Source organism: Dipodomys merriami, unplaced genomic scaffold (assembly GCF_024711535.1).
Source record: "Dipodomys merriami isolate MVZ:Mamm:240054 unplaced genomic scaffold, mDipMer1.0.p SCAF_103, whole genome shotgun sequence".
NCBI lineage: Eukaryota > Metazoa > Chordata > Mammalia > Rodentia > Heteromyidae > Dipodomys > Dipodomys merriami.
In genome coordinates, this window is record NW_027202305.1 from 1,863,921 (window position 1) to 1,881,642 (window position 17,722).

General features: G+C 54.6%; 1 protein-coding gene across 2 annotated transcripts in view; it reads left to right on the forward strand.

Annotated features, from left to right (window-relative positions):
• The window catches only part of LOC138809830 (rho GTPase-activating protein 42-like), a 101,031-nt gene that overhangs the window by 60,167 nt on the left and 23,142 nt on the right, over positions 1 to 17,722 (forward strand). Inside the window, exons 5-9 of one of the 2 annotated variants that reach the window (XM_069996858.1) lie at positions 3,359 to 3,460; positions 4,549 to 4,659; positions 9,525 to 9,629; positions 11,888 to 12,017; positions 12,822 to 12,922. In XM_069996858.1, the coding sequence (XP_069852959.1) occupies positions 3,359 to 3,460; positions 4,549 to 4,659; positions 9,525 to 9,629; positions 11,888 to 12,017; positions 12,822 to 12,922 (549 nt within the window). The remainder of the gene's footprint in view (positions 1 to 3,358; positions 3,461 to 4,548; positions 4,660 to 9,524; positions 9,630 to 11,887; positions 12,018 to 12,821; positions 12,923 to 17,722) is intronic. The other variant, XM_069996867.1, reaches the window with a different exon arrangement.

A 17,722-nucleotide genomic window follows, 5' to 3' on the forward strand; every position in this document is an offset into this window, starting at 1 on the left:
GGCATTCGTGTTGTTTTCTCCTTCCTAATTATTATTAAGTTGTTTAAGTCATTACTTCCTCAACATTTATAACAGCAGTAATTAAACTGTAAAGCTTTTTTATTTTTTAGATGGTATTTTTTGGTTGTTCTTGCCGTTGGTTTAGAATAAGCCATATGTGCTTTTACCCAAAATCTAATCGTAGGTCATCATGTAGCATTCTTTCCTTGTAATCTCACATTTATTTTATAGGGGCCAACATTTCATAGCTAGGAATTAGCTTTCACAGTCCTATAAACACAATCAATTAAGAAGGTGTTGAAAAGAATCATTTCACATGAGCTAGCAAATTGGGTCAGAAATCTTAGGTAGGAGCCAAAATGGAGTCACTTGATGGTGAGATCACGAAAATGAAAATTTGTCATTGTGGAAGCAAAGCAGAGCCAGACCCCTCCACATCCCTCCCCCACACTTCCCTCTCGATTTTCTCATTTCATCTTGACTTTTCGATAGTGAAATTTATCACTCATGCTGCAAAATATTTCCAAACCCTTACGTATTCTCCTCCAGAGAACTAAGAGTAAGACAACAACTTTTGGATTCAAGAGAAGTGTGGAATGCTTTGTCTTTTGAGGATAGAACGGAGGCTTACCCAGACAGAATGGAAAAAGCATCAAATCTTCAAAATGCCAAAAGAAACTGTGTTTAATCTGTAATCCCAGTTCTTGGGAGATGGAGGTGAGAAGAACTGAAGTTCCGAAGCCAGCCGGGACCCCACAGCAGGCAAAAAAATAAATTAAACTGGACTGGTGGCTCATGCCTGTAACCCTATCTACTCAGGAGGTTGAGATCTAGGGATCATGGCCTTAAGCCAGCAGACTCTTAACTTGAATTCAGCAGAAAAAAAGCTGGAAGTGAAAACGTGGCTCAAATGGTAGAAAACCAGCTTTGAGTGAAAAAGCCAAAGGAGAGTACAAAGTTCAAGCCCCACTACCAGCACCAAAAAGAAAAATTCAAAAAAAAAAGCCAAAAGAAACAGCCCAGAAGTCTTCAAAACAGTGCAAGCAGGAGTTCTCAGTGGAGCAGCGAGCAGAGTGCTTCCTCACAGATCACTCCAAAGCTGGGCCGGTTTGGCCTTGGGGTTATAGCAGCACTGATTTACAGGCTCTCTGCTTGTGTTGGCCTTTCAATTTAATTTCACATTTCTTTTCCTTTTTCTTCTTTATTCCACACAGTATCAAGAGAAGCAGTACTCCCAACCTCATCCTATGATGAGTTTTACTGATATAAAAACCAGACGACAGGACAACAATAGCTGGTTGACTGTAGATCTGAGGTGCTTGGTCTTTTCATATACTGAAATGTGATTTGTTTCCAGATTTCATCAGGATTTTCATCCTGAAAGGATGCTGGATTTACCAGTGGCTTTTTATGTATTGAGATGACTCTGTGATCCTTGTCCTTGCTTCTGTCTATCTTCTGTCACATGTGTGTGTTGAGCCATCCTTTTACTTTAGTCAGTATGTGTGTGTTAAGCCATCCTTGCATTCCACAAATGGAACTAATGCAATCATATTGTATGATTTCCTTAATGTTTTGTTGCCTGTATTTTAGCTAGGATTTTTTGCACTTAACATTCATCAAGGAAAATGGCCTATAGATACCTTTTGTTGTTGTTGTTGTTGTGGAATTTTTTTGTTTTGTTTTGTTTTGTTTTGGGTTCGGTCGTGGGCCTGAATTCTGGGCCTGCGTGCTGTCCCTCAGCTCTTCAGCTCAAGGCTAGCACTCTACCACTTGAGCTACAGCGCCACTTCCGGCTTTTTTCCTTTTTGCTTATGTGGTGCTAGGGAATCAAACCCAGGGCCTCATGCATGCAAGGCAAGCGCTCTACCACTGAGCCACCTTCCCAGCCCTGTTGTGGAATATTTGTAAGAATATTGCTGTTCTTTTAGTATCTCATAGAATTCAGTGGTGAATCTTGCATGCTTTTGACTGTTAAGGAGTATTTTTGAATCATTGTCATTACTGTTGTTGCTGTTATTATTACTACAGGTATAAGGCATCATTTTATTTTTAGATGCACAAAAGTTTTACCATAAAGAACCCCAAAACAAGCTTCTAAATTGCCTGCTGTTCTTAGAAGTGGTTCTGGTCCTGGCCTATGTTCTAGTTTCCAACATTGATAATGCTCTGTGCTGGATCACCTGGTCCTGCTGGGTTAGGAGAGCCTCACAAGTGATGTTTGCCTTGTTCACGCTATGGTTTTGAGTGTCCTGGGTTCAGTGGTCACTGATTGAGTAAATCAAGAATGTGATTCGGCTTTGTCTATGAGGGAGAGAATGTAGAGGAGTCTTTATCAATTAAGGACAAGAATATATGTGTGTGCACACATATACAATCCTATAAACATATTACAGTGCATACTTAGATTTGAATTCTCATGCCCATATTACAGTGCAGTGCTCTGAGCCAGGTGTCCTGTGGTCAGACAGGAGATAAACTGGCCGTGGTTATCTGTGTGAGAGCTAAGACTTTGGTTTTGTTTGATCTGATCTGAAACAAGCACCTTTTAGGAGTTGTCTGTCCCTAAGGGAGGTCTGTTATCCTAACAATCATAGGTCCAACTAGGGCCCATTGCTGTCCACTTCTTTAAAATTAATCTGTTGTATTAGATAATCTTATCTATTCTTATTAGATAATCTTATCTCTAATGTGAGTGATAAAATTTGGTATTTTAGGTTTACACAAATGCCAGCCCGCACACAGGTATATTCCAACCCACCACACCTCTGAAATTGTAGGAATAAGCAAAAGTAACACTAAAAGAGCATAATGTAGACATAATACTTTTGATTTAATTTGACTTTGACTTGTTGTATTTGAGTCTACTGTCATTTAAAAGTGTCATTTTTCTCCCTGGCAAGAATGAGTTATTCACAATATCCAGTGTCTCTTCCAGGCTGGGGAATGGCGTCGGTGTTCCTTACACTGCATGCACGTTAACTCACATCCATCACCAGAATAAATGAGAGGTGTTCTCTCGGTGGCACCCAGGCCAGAGCCACCACTGGCTCTCAGTTACAAAGCTACTGGTCCTATTACGCTTAGGCCCCCACATGCAGGTCCTGTGTGGCTTTGAGTGTTGTGCATTTGTGTTCCTGAGGGATGGAAAGGTCCTTCGAGAGCCGAACACAAACTCAAGCGTTTTGCTGCACATTCCCTCCCGCTCCGTGGGGTGAAGACTTCGCACAGAGCTGGAGCTCACTAGATCTTTGTCAGATGACCGCACTGGGCTCCGGCTGGGGGTGGGGGGCGTGGAGGCTTGCGTGATGCTCTGAAGTGAATCTTTCTTCTTCGCGTTGTAAATGCCTTTTCCTAGGATGGAAAGAAGAAGTTCGACAAGGAGAGTGAAAAATACTACTCTATTCTCGACAAGCATTTGAACTTGTCTGCGAAGAAAAAGGAGTCTCATCTCCAAGAGGTAGGTTCCTCCTGCGGGAGTCATAGTTTGCAAGCCTGCTTCCTTTCAGTGCAGTGACAGGAAGAATGGCTCACTTTGCTGAATTTGCTGCGGACGAGGACATTAGACACCCTCATGCCACCGGTTCTGAATCAGCATTTCCTTCAGCACCGAGACAAGACTTCCCCCCTTGCTCCCTGTTGGACGTATTAAGAGAGGCAAGAATGACCAAGTTGATGATAGGGTGGCCTGTACGTGAAATTTACCATATCCGAGGCCTTGCTTTCAAGCTTTACTTCCCCGTGCAGAAAAGATAACAGTCTCGCTTTTGGCTTTTTAAAGCAGTGATGGGTTTTGTAGCCAAAGTGGATGGGAGACGGACATCTTGCCATTCATAACTAGGCTGTGTTGGGTGCTGTGGCCCGAGCCTGTGATCTTAGCCACTTGGGAAGCAGAGATCAGCAGGATTGTGGTCTTGAGGCCAGCCTGGGCAAAAAAAAGCAAACAGACATTTGTGAGGGTCCACGTGGATCTGTATCTGGACCTGGGACCATGACCCGTCACCCCAGGCCATGGGGGGAGTCCCAGGGGGGCCCAGTGTGGCCTGGCTGCCACCAGCCATGTGGACAAGCGCGGGCGGGGCGGCCACAGTCTCTCCACTAGACCCGTGTGCTCCAGGTTCTCTTTGAGGAGGGGTTAGCGTGTGGATGTGGCTGTGGCGTGGGGTGTGGATATGCGATGTGGGGTCATGTGACAGGAGGCGTCCAAACACATCAGAACACATCACACAAACCAAGTTATCAGAGCACAAGGGAGCTGGAGCGGCCCGGGTCCCTGGGTGGCCAGCTCCTACATGTCAGGATGCTCGCGCGTCTGGTTGAAATGAACCAGGGATCCAAGAGAGCACTGCTCAGGGTGCTGCCTGCCGGCATGTGTGTGCGTGTGTGTGCGCATGGGTGTGTGCAGTCCTCAGCTTCATATGCTCTAACCTCTTGTGAGCCGGGGGAGCGTGGGCAGTCTGCCCTGGGGTTTGTGCTCACGGGCGTTCACATCTGCGTGGACCCCTGCAGCCCCTTGGCATCTTTCATGGGCTGGTTTTCCTTTTTCAGGCAGACACACAGATTGACCGAGAACACCAAAACTTCTACGAGGCGTCCTTAGAATATGTCTTTAAGATTCAAGAAGTTCAGGAAAAGAAGAAGTTCGAGTTTGTTGAGCCGGTAAGTGTTAGTTTCCTGGGACACCAGGAGCCTTTGTGGTGGTTTTTCTAATGGAGATTATGATGTGAGAAAACAAAAGGAGGGGTGGGGCTGGAGGGAGAGGCGGGACACCGGGGGAGACGGGCCCTGTGGTGGCCTGGCCCCAGTGTGACAGCGTGGCACCGCCGTGGAGGCTGAGTGCCGGACGTCATCAGAACCCCGTAGACCTACAACGTGGTGTTGCCTGTGGGTGCAGCTGCCACTGGGAGTCTTGAATCAGTGGCAGGAAGCTTTGGTGGGGAGGAGGCAAAGGGGAAGGGAAGGGAAGGCGGGCAGGAGGACGGATAAAACACCTTGTTCCCTGTGCGTGAGGGGATACGGGTCACAGTAAGGGAGCCACAGCCCGGCCCCCGGCCCGGGAGCTCTGCCTTCCCTTCTTCCTGACAGCCAGACCCTGCCCAGCTTACCCGAGGAGTCATTCGTTCCCTCCCTGAGGGTGAAAAGCCACGGATTTCCTGATGGGAGCCGCATTCCAGAAGAGAGCAGGTGGCTGGACTGGAGGGGCTTACCTCATTTTCCACAGCATTCTCTGGTAGCGAGATCCATTGTTTACACATGCGTCTCCCTCCTGCGTGAGGGAGGCCCGCTTCTGATACAGACAGACGGGATTTATCCGGGCACGGGTAACGGAATATCCTGGCCATTCTGCTCCTCCTGAGTCAGTCTTGGGCATTCTGTGGGATGTCTGTTGTCCTGCGACGCCGTGGCCCCGCGTTCGTGGGTGGCGGGGAGGACATGGCTTCTGGAGGTGGTTTCCTAGGGGAGCCCACCCTGCCCTCGGGGACCGCGTCGCCGGGCGCCCGCTTCCCTCCCGCAGCCTGACTCTTGGCAGCTTTCTCAGACAGCTGCTCAGCTCGAGGATTAAGAAGCTAGAGGCCATTCTGCCAGCTTGGGGACTTAACTTCTCCCTTTTATTCGCAGTAGCAGACTTAAGTCCGTATTTGTTTGCTCAGTCGCTAAGACGGTAAACCTCTGATTGAATTAGTAGCTTAAGCAGCGGCGTTTTTGAGGGTCTGATGAAGTTTCACGGAGTCTGAGCTTCTTTGAAACCTACGGTGGGCTCAAGGACGCCGCGCCGGTCTGGGAACCCCGCTTCTTCCTCCCTGGCCAGGTGCTACCCTGGGATTCAGAATCCCATGTGGCTTGCGTGTTGTTTTTGGCTGTGTGTGTGGTATTCCTGGGGTTTGAACTCAGCTCTTCGCTCTGGCCAGTTGGGCGCTCTACCGCGTGAGCCATGTGTCCAGCCCTTTTCGCACTGGTTATTTAGAGATGGGTTTGCTTTGTCCCAGGCCTGGCCTGCATGGCAGCCGGGATGATTCACGTATCACCGTGCCTGGCTCTTGCTTGAGATGGGATCTCACAAGCTTTCTTTTGCCTGGTCTGACCTCAGTTCTTTTTTCCGGCCTGTACTATGGTTTCCGGGTCACGCTTGCTGCCAGACTCTGTCCCCACTACCGGCCTCCTCACATGCCTCCCGTGGGGCTTTTCCTGACCCCTGGCTACGGGACCGTGCGGGACTGTGCTGACCCTTTCCCCGGTGTCCCTCCTTCCGTGCCCCCGGCCGGCCGAGCCCACCTCCTGGCTGGGCACCGCCCTCTCCCCCCAGCACGTGTCTTCCTGCCCTGTCCCAGTGTGGTTCTGGCCCGTTCTGTCCGCAGCCTCGGACAGGGGCCTTCTGCGAAGTGGCTGCTGCCCTCCCCACCTCGGTACCCAGCTTTCCTGCTGGGATGGCCGGCCAGGTTAGAAGCAATACTGTCCAACTGGCCTCGTGGTGTCCTGCTGGAACTGGAGACTTCCTTCCCATCATGGAACCAAGGAGAGCCGCCCGCTCCACACCCTCCCGCTCCACACCCTCCCCCTCTACACCCTCCCCCTCCACATCCTCCCCCTCCATACCCTCCCCCTCCATACCCTCCCGCTCCACACCCTCCCCCTCTACACCCTCCCCCTCCATACCCTCCCGCTCCATACCCTCCCCCTCCATACCCTCCCCTCTACACCCTCCCCTCTACACCCTCCCCCTCCATACCCTCCCCCTCCATACCCTCCCCTCTACACCCTCCCCTCTACACCCTCCCCCTCCATACCCTCCCGCTCCATACCCTCCCCCTCCACACCCTCCCCCTCCATACCCTCCCCCTCCATACCCTCCCCCTCCACACCCTCCCCCTCCATACCCTCCCGCTCCATACCCTCCCCCTCCACACCCTCCCCCTCCATACCCTCCCCCTCCATACCCTCCTGCTCCACACCCTCCCCCTCTACACCCTCCCCCTCCATACCCTCCTGCTCCATACCCTCCCCCTCTACACCCTCCCCCTCCATACCCTCCTGCTCCATACCCTCCCCCTCTACGCCCTCCCCCTCCATACCCTCCCTCTCCACACCCTCCCCCTCCACACCCTCTCCTCTACACCCTCCCCCTCCACACCCTCCCCCTCTACACCCTCCCCCTCCACACCCTCCCGCTCCACACCCTCCCCCTCCACACCCTCCCGCTCCACACCCTCCCCTCCCTGAGGGCCTCAGCTCAGGGGAGCACTCTGCTGCTTGAGCCACAGCACCACTTCCCGTTTTCTGGTGGTTTATTGGGATAAGAGTCTCATGGACTTTCCTGCCCTGGCTGGCTTTGAACCGAGATCCTCAGATCTCAGCCTCTTCAGTAGCTAGGATGAGGGGCGTGAGCCACGGCGCCCAGCCTGTAATTCAACAGGAGCTGCTAAGACTTGGATGCTTTTTAAAGCTACTGAAGCCTCCTTTACATTTCCGGGCTCTCCGGTGCCACGTGTGCACTGTTGCGGGGGGGGGGGGGGGGGGGGTCCGCGGCGGTTGGCATGGGAGCCGCAGGGGGCTGTGTTCACGGGGCGCGGGCTCCGCACAGAGAGGCTGCTGTGACCTCCTCTGTCCCCTCTGTGCCGCTGCCTTCCTCGAACGAGGGTCGGGTCTTGAAGGAAGGCGCTCAGATGGGGGGCTCGGGCCCCCCCACTGCGCGGCCGTGGCGTCGGTGCTGGGGCAGTGCGATGCAGCGCATCCTACTGCTCTCGGGTTTTCAGACTGACGAGTCGCGATCACCACGCGCGCGTGGGCTGGCCCGCAGGGCGGGGCCTCGTCGGCGTGAGCTGCGTCCTGGCACTTTTGCTGGCGTTGGGCAGAAGCTGCGGGGGCTGCCACGCGGCCCGGTCTGTCTGCAGCCTCGCCCCCTCCACTCAGCCCTGCCTCGCTCGCTCTTTCCCGGGAACCGCGGGCCCTCACAGCCCGAAGCGCGGAAGCGTGTGGGGATGACCCAGCTGTGTCCCCCCAGCCGCGTGTCTGGGGAGTCACGGGCCAGGAAATGAGTGTGGCCTCTGCCAGCCTCTCCTGGGTCTGAAGGCTCACAGGGGCGGCGTCTACTCAGACTCCCCAGGTTCTTCGAGTTACTAACAGTAATTTCGTCTGCAAACGGGAGGCCGCCGTCTGGGGTTATTTTCACGGCGAGGTGGAGTCTGTGGGTCCCAGGGCAGATGGGCCCGGTGGTTCGAACCATCCGTGGTCGCAAAGGTCGAGCCTCCTCGGGGGAGACAGCTCAGCGCCTGCACCCGAGGCGACGTGGGACATACAGTTGTTAAAGTTTTCCAGGCTCTCCTAGTGGGAGCTTCCCTTGAGGCACAGGGACAGAGTCAAACCTCAAATCAGCTTAACTTTGCTGCCACCCTGTGGCGGTCACGCCAGCAGCACTGTCACAGCTCAAAAGCTGCCACCCAGAGACGGGGACAAAGAGAAGAGGTGGGAGGTTCTCTGACCTGACACCTGACTCTCCTGTCTGCACCTCCCGGGCGTCAGAGATCACAGGCACGGGCCACCACAGCTGGTTAGAACAATCTACGGAATACTTAGTTTCGGCAGTAATCACCAGTAGATGCAAAAACGGAGTATAAAATCAGTCCAGAGCTGGCAAATAGTACATCTTGCCATAAACTGAGGAACTGTTAGGGCAAAAATCCTGTAAGAAAATAACTTGAGCATAGTAGGTGTTTAGAAGTGAGTGTGAGAGGAGGCAACACGGAGCTGTTCACGAAAGGAAGCCCTAGGCGTGCTTTCCAGCAGCCCGTGTTTAGCTGTGGGAAGGTGAATCTGCGGATCAGTTGTCTGCCCGGACGGAGGGCGCGGCGGGATGCTGCCCGCCTACGGAAATTATTTCAACCTGCGCTGCTTCCTTAGTTTAAAACAATTAAGTTGCAGACCTATCAGAGGCCTCTTTTCCAAAACATTTCCTTCATTCGCAGCGGGAAGAGATCGAGTGAGTGGCATAAAATCTCGGGGAAGTGAATGTAAACATCTTCAAACAGTTATTTTTTGGCTATGACTCACTTCACGTAAACATCCAAGTGCTGTAATTCCGTGGGAAGCCAGTCTGGCTGTCCTCACCGATCAAAACGCCAGCCAGACCTCGGCGCACACCTGTAATCCTAACTACTCGGGAGGCCGAGATTGGAGAATGACTGTCTGAAGCCAGCCCAAGCAGGAAACGTCCATGGGGTTCTTACCTCTAATGAACCTCCAAGAGCCGGTTTCTCCCGCCCTGTGGCCTCTTGTTTTCTTGGAATCTGCCGGAATGAGAGGCACACGTTAGCATGACAACTGTTAGCAGTCAGCCTAAAAAGTTTACTCACTCTCTGCCAAAAAGGAAGTCAAAATTATTCTGTCCGTAATTCTCTCTCCAGCCTCGCCAAACAAACAGGTTGAAATTGATTAGTATTAGGATGAAATATAATTCCAGGGTATTCTGCATCTGACACTCCTGTAAAAACCAGACGTCGTGCTTAAAGAATTCTCTTCTGTCTTTGCAGCTCTTGTCATTCCTGCAGGGCTTGTTCACCTTCTACCATGAGGGCTACGAGCTCGCCCAGGAATTCGCCCCGTACAAGCAGCAGCTGCAGTTCAACTTGCAGAACGTAAGAGCATGCTTGTTTTCTCTGCCCTCCGGACCGAGCGAGGCCTGTGGCCCCCGTGCGACCCTGGGGCCTTTAAACCTTGTCTGAGTGCAGCGGGCCTCAGGCATGCCCATCATCACAGAGGGCTCTGTAGCCACTCACTGCCTGCACGCCCGGAAAGGACAGACCACACTGTGGGAAAATGTGCATACAGCTGTACCTTTTATAAAAGTAAATCTTAGAGCCAGGCGCTCACTGGTGGCTCACGCCTGTAATCAAGAGGCTGAGGTGTGAGGCCGATGGAAAGTTCATGAAACTCTCATTTCCAGTTAACACCAAAACAGCTGGAAGTAAAGCTGTGGTTCAGGTGGTAGAGTGCTGGCCTTGAGCAGAAAAGCTCAGGGACAGTGCCCAGGCCCTGGCTTCAGGCCCCAGGCCCGGCACACACACAGCATAAAGTCAAGCTTAGCTCGGTGTAGACCCTGGGGATTTGGGAGCCTTTTGCACTTATTAATTTATCTGAAAGGGAGGAGGAGCGAGTTCTGGAGGCCACGTCAGTGGAGACAGCATACCTGATAGTGCTCTCTTCTATACTTGAAGTGTGCCGGTGAGAAGTAACTTCAGTGTGCTCACCCATAGGCAAGTAAAAATGGTGCCCAGGTGAGGTGAACTTGATTGTGACCTCGCAGTGTGTGCGTCCCTGAAGAGAGCACCTGCGCCTTAAATACGTACAACTTTGGTTTGTCATTTACACATCAATGCTGGAAAAAGATGCCGGCTGACCCTAAACACATTGGACGGCAGAGCGGTACACTTCCCAACCTTCAAGGGCCCCCTGGCATCACAGGACAGCAAAGCAGCAGCAAAGCCGTTGCAGCCGACCCATTTCTGCATCACCGCGACGGACCAAGCATGAGGCGCTGGTTGTACGGATGTTGCGTTAGCGCCCCCCCCCCCCCCGTGCCCCCTGTGTCTGCTGCAGCGACCTCAGCACTCAGTTTTTGTTTTTATAAAAAGCTTGTATTTCTTTGCTTATCTGATTTTTTTTTTTTTTTTTTTTTGGTCAGTCATGGGGCCTGAACTCTGGGCCTGGGCGCTGTCCCTCAGCTCTTCAGCTCAAGGCCAACGCTCTACCACTTGAGCCACAGTGCCACTTCCATCTGATTCTTATTATTGCAGAGATGTTCCGTAAAACTGCAGTTTGAATGTCCCATGAGAAATACATAATTGGATTTATTCTTCTTGGGTTTTGAGTTTAGCATTTAGTTAACTTGGAGCAGAACTGATTTCACCTTTAATTCATTTCCATTGTTTTCCAACACGGAACACATTTAGGATTTTCTAGTAAATATTAAAAAGGAAAACTGTAAACGCCAAGGTATTTTATAGTTCAATTCTGTATTAAACACAATTACATTAAGATCCCTGGGATGCAGGAACAGGAAAAGAGGAAGGAATTGGGGGACCATTGAATCCTTGTGTCCATTAGAAAGAAAAATAGGAAGGGAAGAAGGTAAGGAAGGGAGGGAAGGAAGGAAGGAAAGAAGGAAGGAAGGAAAGAAGGAAGGAAGGAAGGAAGGAAGGAAGGCAGGCTCCTAACCTGCTCTTTTATTGTGGACTACAGAAAGATCTTAGAGTTATATAGTGATGATTTTTATGTTTTTAGACATGAATAAGGAAGATCATGTGGTCTGAATACAAGAGAGATTTTCATGGAGAAAAGTTTGACATTTTCTGTAACTTAGACTTGACATAAGGCAGATGAGCTGTTTCTTGCAAAAGAAGGTAGCATGTGCAAAGCTAGTGATTCTTTGGGGTTCATTTTCACACCCATACCCTAGTATAACTATGTCTCTTTGGAACACCTGGTGGCAGTGAACAAGAGAAGAGAGTTTCTTCTAGATTGACGCGGTGCCACCATGTTTGTTAAAACTACTAAGGTTGCTACTCCTCAAAAAAAAAAAAAAGGTCTGCTTTGGGAAATTCTGATGTCTGTTTAATGAGTTTGGCATATTTTAATTGGTTTCCTTTGTCTTTTTGGTCATAAAATCACAGTGTGGGGGAGGAAGGAAATCCTGGCCAGGGGTGGGGTGAGGCTGCAGGGCTCCTCTGCAGGCCCCGGGCGCTGAGCTCGGGGAAGGGACGGGCCGTGCAGAAGCTGAGCTCGGGGAACGGACGGGCCGTGCAGAAGCTGAGCTCGGGGAAGGGACGGGCCGTGCAGAAGCCCCCCCCCCTCCCCTGACCACACAGCCTGAGTGCGTTGTTTCTCTTTACTTAAGACAAGGAACAATTTCGAAAGCACGCGACAAGAGGTGGAGCGGCTGATGCAGAGGATGAAATCGGCCAACCGGGACTACAGACCGCCCAGCCCGTGGACCATGGAAGGCTACCTCTACGTCCAGGAGAAACGTGAGTCCCGCGTGTTCTCTCCCAGCGCCACAGCCGGCTGCCTCTGCTGCCGCCGGGACTTCGCAGAGGTTCTTCGTGGAGGAAGAGGGAAATGCCCTGTGGTTTATCACCCCCGTGCTCCCTCCCACCCTGGCTGCCTACAGAGAGGAGCGTTTTGAGATGCTTCCCTCACGCCCCGCACCTCCTCACTGCCCGGCCCGGCCAGGCCGGACGCAGTCGCGCACTGCTGGCTCCCGCATCGCTGCGTCCGCTCATCCGTGTGTGCACCAGGCACACTGAGATGCCCAGCTCACCTCGTCAGAGGCGTGGCTCGGGGTAGAGCGCCTCCCTGGGAGCGATGAGCATCCGGTACCGAGTTCAGGTCCTGGTCCTGGACAAAAACAGGAATTGTGGTCCCCACCCGGAATCACAGCTAATAGCTGTGATCCTTCGTGAGTGTGGAGTCTACAACCACACCCCATAACTTCACAGCCTAGAGCAGCTTATTACCAAAGCAAGTTAAACTTGACAGCCCGGGCAGCAGTTAGTAAAGGGAATTGGAACGCTCGCTCCGCGCACACTGCTCTGGAGGCGCCTTCGTGATGCTTCAGCTTCTTGCTTTTAAATCACGCTGCAGAAGTCTGCGGGCACTGCTCCTGTGTGGCGTGGAGCAGGGCTGGCCCCGGGGTGGCGGCTGGCCCAGGGGTGGGGTCCTCCTGCCCCTCCCCCCCTCCCCCGTGCCCGTAGACACGCTCCGGTTGTGCCTTAATGTACAAGTGAGAGCCTGTGGTTTGCTGACCTCCAGGGGTTTGCTCCTTCCATTAGGACCGCTTGGTTTCACGTGGACCAAACATTACTGCACGTACGACAAGGGAAGCAAAACCTTCACCATGAGTGTTTCAGAAATGAAGTCCGGCGGAAAAGTGGTGAGTCTCCAGTTTCATTCCTTTTGTAAAGTAGTAACAATAGAAAGCTTGTTATTCAGGTAATGAAAATAGTCATCCATGTTTGCGCTTCTCTAATGACACGTAGACATTCCTAACAATTGAAAGCCACCGGGCGTCAGTGGCCATGTCTGTAACCCTCGCCCCTCAGAAGGTTCAGACCTAGGGTCATAACTCAGAGCCCACCACGGAGAAAAGTCTCCAGTTAATCAACAAAATGCTGGACTGAAGGGGTGGCTCAAGTGGTAGAGCACCAGCCACGAACAAGAATGCCAAGTGAGTGCGTAAGGCACCAAGTTCAAACCTGGGAGCAGCAACTCAAAAAGAAGATGGAAAAGTTCAGAAACATTTTCTTGGATCTTTGTGAGCTGAATGATTTTCGTGGTCCTGGTTTTCCTTTAACTTGTCCATGAAAATGCGTCTTACACGGCTGATTTAGAAGTAGGATGGGGGAGGTCCCTGGGCAGACCCCACACAGGGCGTGTTCTTTTGACAGTTAAGATATGGACATGCATAATGAGTGAACTTGGAAATAAGATTGTCAAGCCGAGACCTCAGTGTCCGTGGGCTGGAATTTATCCTATAGCTTCCAATAGATGCAGACAGAATTATCCCATAGATAATTATCCCATAGATAACTCAATCCAACTTTAACAGATCGGGACACAAAATTCCTAGAGGATGACTCAGCCAGTTTGTAGTCTAGATCATGGCCGAGTCCACAGAAATTGGTTGAAGTTAGGGACAGACCAGGTGATGCATATTGTGCTGTGCGTTCATCAGTCTTAATTCAGACTAAAAGAAAGCGTGGAGAACATACAAAAAGTATTCAGCGCCACCACTGTCGCAGCTAGTTTCCACTCTGCAGAGTGGCATTTGCCAGAAATTCTGCTTTTGTGACAGCCCGAGTTAGTGATGTAAACAGTCAATAAGGCCACGAGCTCCATCACCAAAGACCTAAGTAAGCAGTGCCGGGCGAGATGGGCTGCATCTCACATGCACCGGGCAGCTCTGCTGGGCTGAGCCTAGGTTCCGTCCCATCCCACACGATGCTGCTCCAGGGGGAGGTGGACACTGGCATGACCATGGATGGCGTCCACGTCAGCAGTGCCTCACACGCCAGCGTGGCCGTCCACATCAGCACTGCCTCACACGCCAGCATGGCCGTCCACGTCAGCACTGCCTCATGCCAACATGGCCATCCACGTCAGCAGCGCAGCACATGCCAGCGTGGCCGTCCACGTCAGCACTGCCTCACACGCCAGCGTGGCCGTCCACGTCGGCAGCGCCTCACACGCCAGCATGGCCGTCCACGTCAGCAGTGCAGCACATGCCAGAGTGGCCGTCCACGTCAGCATTGCCTGACACGCCAGCGTGGCCATCCACATCAGCACTGCCTCACATGCCAGCGTGGCCATCCACGTCAGCATTGCCTCACACGCCAGCGTGGCCGTCCACGTCAGCAGTGCAGCACACCAGCGTGGCTGTCCATGTCAGCACTGCCTCACACGCCAGCATGGCCATCCACGTCAGCAGTGCAGCACACGTCAGCGTGGCCGTCCACGTCAGCAGGGTCTCACACGCCAGCGTGGCCATCCACATCAGCAGCGCCTCACACGCCAGCATGGCCGTCCACGTCAGCACTGCCTCACACGCCAGCGTGGCTCCACGTCAGCAGTGCAGCACACACTAGCGTGGCTGTCCACGTCAGCAGTGCAGCACAGCCAGGATGATTAGGTCACACCACTGTCCAGCACTGGGACACACACGCTCACACCACGCTCGGCTCCCCATCCAGCGCTGGACACACACGCTCACACCACGCTCAGCTCCACGTCCAGCACTGGACAGAGACACTCACACCACGCTCAGCTCCCCGTCCAGCACTGGACAGACACACTCACACCACGCTCGGCTCCCCGTCCAGCACTGGACACACACGCTCACAGCACGCTCGGCTCCCCGTCCAGCGCTGGACACACACGCTCACACCACGCTCGGCTCCCCGTCCAGCGCTGGACACACACGCTCACACCACGCTCGGCTCCACGTCCAGCGCTGGACACACACGCTCACACCACGCTCGGCTCCACGTCCAGCGCTGGACACACACGCTCACACCACGCTCGGCTCCACGTCCAGCGCTGGACACACACGCTCACACCACGCTCGGCTCCCCGTCCAGCGCTGGACACACACGCTCACACCACGCTCAGCTCCCCGTCCAGCGCTGGACACACACGCTCACACCACGCTCGGCTCCCCGTCCAGCACTGGACACACACGCTCACACCACGCTCGGCTCCACGTCCAGCACTGGACAGACACGCTCACACCACGCTCGGCTCCCCGTCCAGCACTGGACAGACACGCTCACACCACGCTCGGCTCCACGTCCAGCACTGGACACACACGCTCACACCACGCTCAGCTCCCCGTCCAGCGCTGGACACACACGCTCACACCACCCTCGGCTCCCCGTCCAGCACTGGACAGACACGCTCACACCACGCTCGGCTCCACGTCCAGCACTGGACACACACGCTCACACCACGCTCGGCTCCACGTCCAGCGCTGGACACACACGCTCACACCACGCTCAGCTCCCCGTCCAGCGCTGGACACACACGCTCACACCACGCTCGGCTTCCCGTCCAGTGCTGGACACACACGCTCACACCACGCTCGGCTCCCCGTCCAGCGCTGGACACACACGCTCACACCACGCTCAGCTCCCCGTCCAGCACTGGACACACACGCTCACACCACGCTCGACTCCCCGTCCAGTGCTGGACACACACGCTCACACCACGCTTGGCTCCAAGTCCAGCACTGGACAGACACGCTCACACCACGCTCAGCTCCCGTCCAGCACTGGACAGACACGCTCACACCACCCTCGGTTCCCTGTCCAGCACTGGGACAGACACGCTCACACCACGCTCAGCTCCCCGTCCAGCGCTGGACACACACGCTCACACCACGCTGGGCTCCACGTCCAGCGCTGGACACACACGCTCACACCACGCTGGGCTCCACGTCCAGCGCTGGACAGACACGATCACACCACGCTCGGCTCCACGTCCAGCACTGGGACACACACGCTCACACCACGCTCGGCTCCCCGTCCAGCGCTGGACACACACGCTCACACCACGCTCGGCTCCCCGTCCAGCACTGGACAGACACGATCACACCATGCTCGGCTCCCCGTCCAGCGCTGGACAGAGACACGCTCACACCACGCTCGGCTCCCCGTCCAGCGCTGGACACACACGCTCACACCACGCTCGGCTCCACGTCCAGCACTGGACAGACACGATCACACCACGCTCAGCTCCCCGTCCAGCACTGGACACACACGCTCACACCACGCTCGGCTCCACGTCCAGCGCTGGACACACACGCTCACACCACGCTCAGCTCCCCGTCCAGCGCTGGACAGACACGCTCACACCACGCTCGGCTCCACGTCCAGCACTGGGACACACACGCTCACACCACGCTCGGCTCCACGTCCAGCGCTGGACACACACGCTCACACCACGCTCGGCTCCACGTCCAGCGCTGGGACACACACGCTCACACCACGCTCGGCTCCCCATCCAGCACTGGACAGACACGATCACACCACGCTTGGCTCCCCGTCCAGCGCTGGACAGAGACACACTCACACCACGCTCGGCTCCCCGTCCAGCGCTGGACACACACGCTCACACCACGCTCGGCTCCACGTCCAGCGCTGGGACACACACGCTCACACCACGCTCGGCTCCCCGTCCAGCACTGGACAGACACGATCACACCATGCTCGGCTCCCCGTCCAGCGCTGGACAGAGACACGCTCACACCACGCTCGGCTCCCCGTCCAGCGCTGGACACACACGCTCACACCACGCTCGGCTCCACGTCCAGCACTGGACAGACACGATCACACCACGCTCAGCTCCCCGTCCAGCACTGGACACACACGCTCACACCACGCTCAGCTCCCCATCCAGCGCTGGACAGACACGCTCACACCACGCTCGGCTCCACGTCCAGCACTGGGACACACACGCTCACACCACGCTCGGCTCCCCGTCCAGCACTGGACAGACACGATCACACCACGCTTGGCTCCCCGTCCAGCGCTGGACAGAGACACACTCACACCACGCTCGGCTCCCCGTCCAGCGCTGGACACACGCTCACACCACGCTCAGCTCCCCGTCCAGCACTGGGACACACACGCTCACACCACGCTCAGCTCCCCGTCCAGCGCTGGACACACACGCTCACACCACGCTCGGCTTCCCGTCCAGTGCTGGACACACACGCTCACACCACGCTTGGCTCCCTGTCCAGCGCTGGACAGAGACACGCTCACACCACGCTCGGCTCCCCGTCCAGCGCTGGACACACACGCTCACACCACGCTCAGCTCCCCGTCCAGCGCTGGACACACACGCTCACACCACGCTCGGCTCCACGTCCAGCACTGGGACACACACGCTCACACCACGCTCGGCTCCCCGTTCAGCGCTGGACACACACGCTCACATCACGCTCGCCTCCACGTCCAGCACTGGACAGACACGATCACACCACGCTCGGCTCCACGTCCAGCGCTGGACACACACACTCACACCACGCTCGGCTCCACGTCCAGCACTGGACAGACACGATCACACCACGCTCGGCTCCCCGTCCAGCGCTGGACACACACGCTCACACCACGCTCGGCTTCCCGTCCAGTGCTGGACACACACGCTCACACCACGCTCGGCTCCACGTCCAGCG